At 49.8% G+C, this 2,500-nt stretch overlaps 1 protein-coding gene across 1 annotated transcript in view; it reads right to left on the bottom strand.

The window, feature by feature from the left end:
* Positions 1–2,500, bottom strand: part of adgrl3.1 (adhesion G protein-coupled receptor L3.1) — a 76,830-nt gene that overhangs the window by 55,649 nt on the left and 18,681 nt on the right. The window contains exon 5 of the mRNA XM_062552850.1: positions 1,116–1,910. Coding sequence (XP_062408834.1) covers positions 1,116–1,910 — 795 coding nt within the window. The remainder of the gene's footprint in view (positions 1–1,115; positions 1,911–2,500) is intronic.

The raw sequence follows: 2,500 nt of genomic DNA, 5'->3' as shown, positions 1-2,500 counted from the left end.
TGTGTTGTAGCGTGGCTCCTTGGCGCGTGTAAGAGTGGGCTTTAGCACAGACTCATTTAATAAGAGGGGAGAGAGGCAAGCGGGCGCGAGGCCTTGGAGGTGTGAGGAGATCAGGAGAGCCTAGTCCACTCCAATAGCCCCGTGCTCCTGGGACACACACTCGCTTTGCTTAGCAGAGCAGATTCGATAAGGAACAGCTTTAAGAGTATGTATGTATGTGTGTGTGTGTGTGTGTGTGTGTGTGTGTGTGTGTGTGTCAGACAGAGAGCGGGAGATAGAGAGAGAGAGATAGAGAGAGAGAGAGCAGATTAAGAGAGAGACAGTGTTCTGTGAACTGAGAGGAATGTGGTCTCATAACTATTGAACAGCAAGTCTATGGGCAGATAATAGCAGCATTCTCTATCAATAACCTCCCCATGATGAAAACAGGGATAAATTACTGCCCCTCCACCCTCCACCTGCCCTGGGGGCATCTCTCCACCTCGGAGTCACTGCCAAACTCTGTAATAATGACACTATAATCATAATTATTTTCCAAACAAGTCAACGCACGAGCGCAATTCACCGAGGTGGTTTCGCAATTCCATTCAGTTCAGCAAGTAAACAAATGGGCCTTTATGTTGCTACGCTTCGATTACAACAAATTCATCTCCTCCTAACCAGACTGCTCCTGCATCCTTGATCTCCATGATGCCAGCGCAGATAGAAACTGGCACCTCTGCTTCACTTCAACCCCCCTCTCACAACTACGGGATTGGTTTAACCTTTCACCAAGCAAAGGCTAGCGGAGCAAAGCAACAGGGCCTTGATAATGAATTACCGCCTCATCCACTCAATTTGTTTGATAAATATCTGAATGGGAACGGGAGAAGTGGAGGTGAGCGCTTTAATCATCGCGTTCAAGTTTGGCCTTTACCGTAATTTCCCGACTATTAGCCACGGCTTATACATTGATTTTGCAAAATTTCTTCAGTTTTGAGGTTAATGCAGAGGTGCAGTAAACATGGTTTTGTTTATTTTAACTTGCATAAAACACTGTCCTGCGGCTTATACACAATGCGGCTTATATGCGGGAAATTACTGTAACGAGACGAGGCGAGACGAGACAGACTTACCGAGACCGTTGTTGCCGAAGTCCAGCGAGTACTTGACCACGTGGTAGTTGTTCCAGACGTACAGCAGGTTGTCCCGGGGGTTGTAGTCCACGGCGGCGATGTACTGGTAGGAGTTGGGGAAGGGGATGCCGATGTGCGTCTCGCGGCTCTTCTCCGTGCTGTACATGTAGTCGATCTTGTTGCCCGTGGCCTCGTTGTCGTCGTCCTCGTAGACGGACTTGACCACGTAGAGCACGCCGCAGATCATGAAGGCGTTGGAGGCCGAGCGCTTGTCGTAGGTGGTGTCCCAGGTGCCCTCCACGCGCAGCGTGTACGGGTTGAGCTGGCTGACCACCACGCGCCCGTTGTTCTGCTCCGTGGCGTAGATGACCCACAGGCCGTTCTCGTCCACGGCCAGGTCGATGTCGGACTTGCCGCCCCAGCGGTACGGCGAGGTGTCGTGGTAGTTGGCGTTGGCGATGATGGCCTCGCCGCTCTTGATGCGCGTGCGCAGGTCGAACTTGACGATGTTGCGCGTGCGCTCCTTGTTGAAGAAGAGCGCGCCGTCGTAAACGACGAAGCCCGTGCCGTCCACGCGGTGCGGCAGCTTGTAGGTCGTGGTGGGCCGCCCGGCGATGAAGTCCTCCTTGGACGAGTACTCGGTCAGCGTGTCGGTCCGGTACGGCGTCCAGGGCATGTAGTAGATCTTGTTGGACGACTGCAGGGGGTCTTTGCACCAGGCTCCAGACTGGTGGTCCGACTCAAAGAGGTGCTCACTCTGGTAGACCCCTCGGAGTATCCCTGGACACAGAAACACTGGGGGAGAGGGACAGAAGAGGAAGGGTCAACATGGGACCAGTCCAGGCACTGACATGCTTATGGACTTTACATTCTGATTTCTGAAGCAAATAGATAGATAGATAGATAGATACTTTATTGACCCCCAAGGTGGGAACCAGTCCAGGCACTTACAGTACATGTTCATGGACTTTACATTGTGAAGCAGATGGCAGAGCCCCATCATTGCTGGCTCCTGTTGGCATGCAGTGATAGCCATCAAGGCCCATGTCATGAGATCTGTATACTTCCAACCTTCAGATTGAGAACCGTGAAGGACTCCATGCGGCTACTGTGTGCAGCCATTCGTTCCACATTTTGGTCACACATTAGTTCTTAAAATGGCTTTATAAGTGATATAAGTGAGCACATTTAATTTTCTTGTATGACATTTCAGCAACACCTCACTTGAAGTTTAAATTACCATGTAAATTTGATGATAGAAATATATATAAATAATTATAATGTGTTATTAATAAATCATTAATGAATATACAATGCATAATAGAAGTCACCTTCAAGTAAAGTATGAGTGGCACTGGTCCTACCACGAGTCAAACAGTCTTTTG

Source organism: Sardina pilchardus, chromosome 2 (assembly GCF_963854185.1).
Source record: "Sardina pilchardus chromosome 2, fSarPil1.1, whole genome shotgun sequence".
NCBI lineage: Eukaryota > Metazoa > Chordata > Actinopteri > Clupeiformes > Clupeidae > Sardina > Sardina pilchardus.
This window is presented reverse-complemented; position numbering and strand designations above follow the sequence as displayed.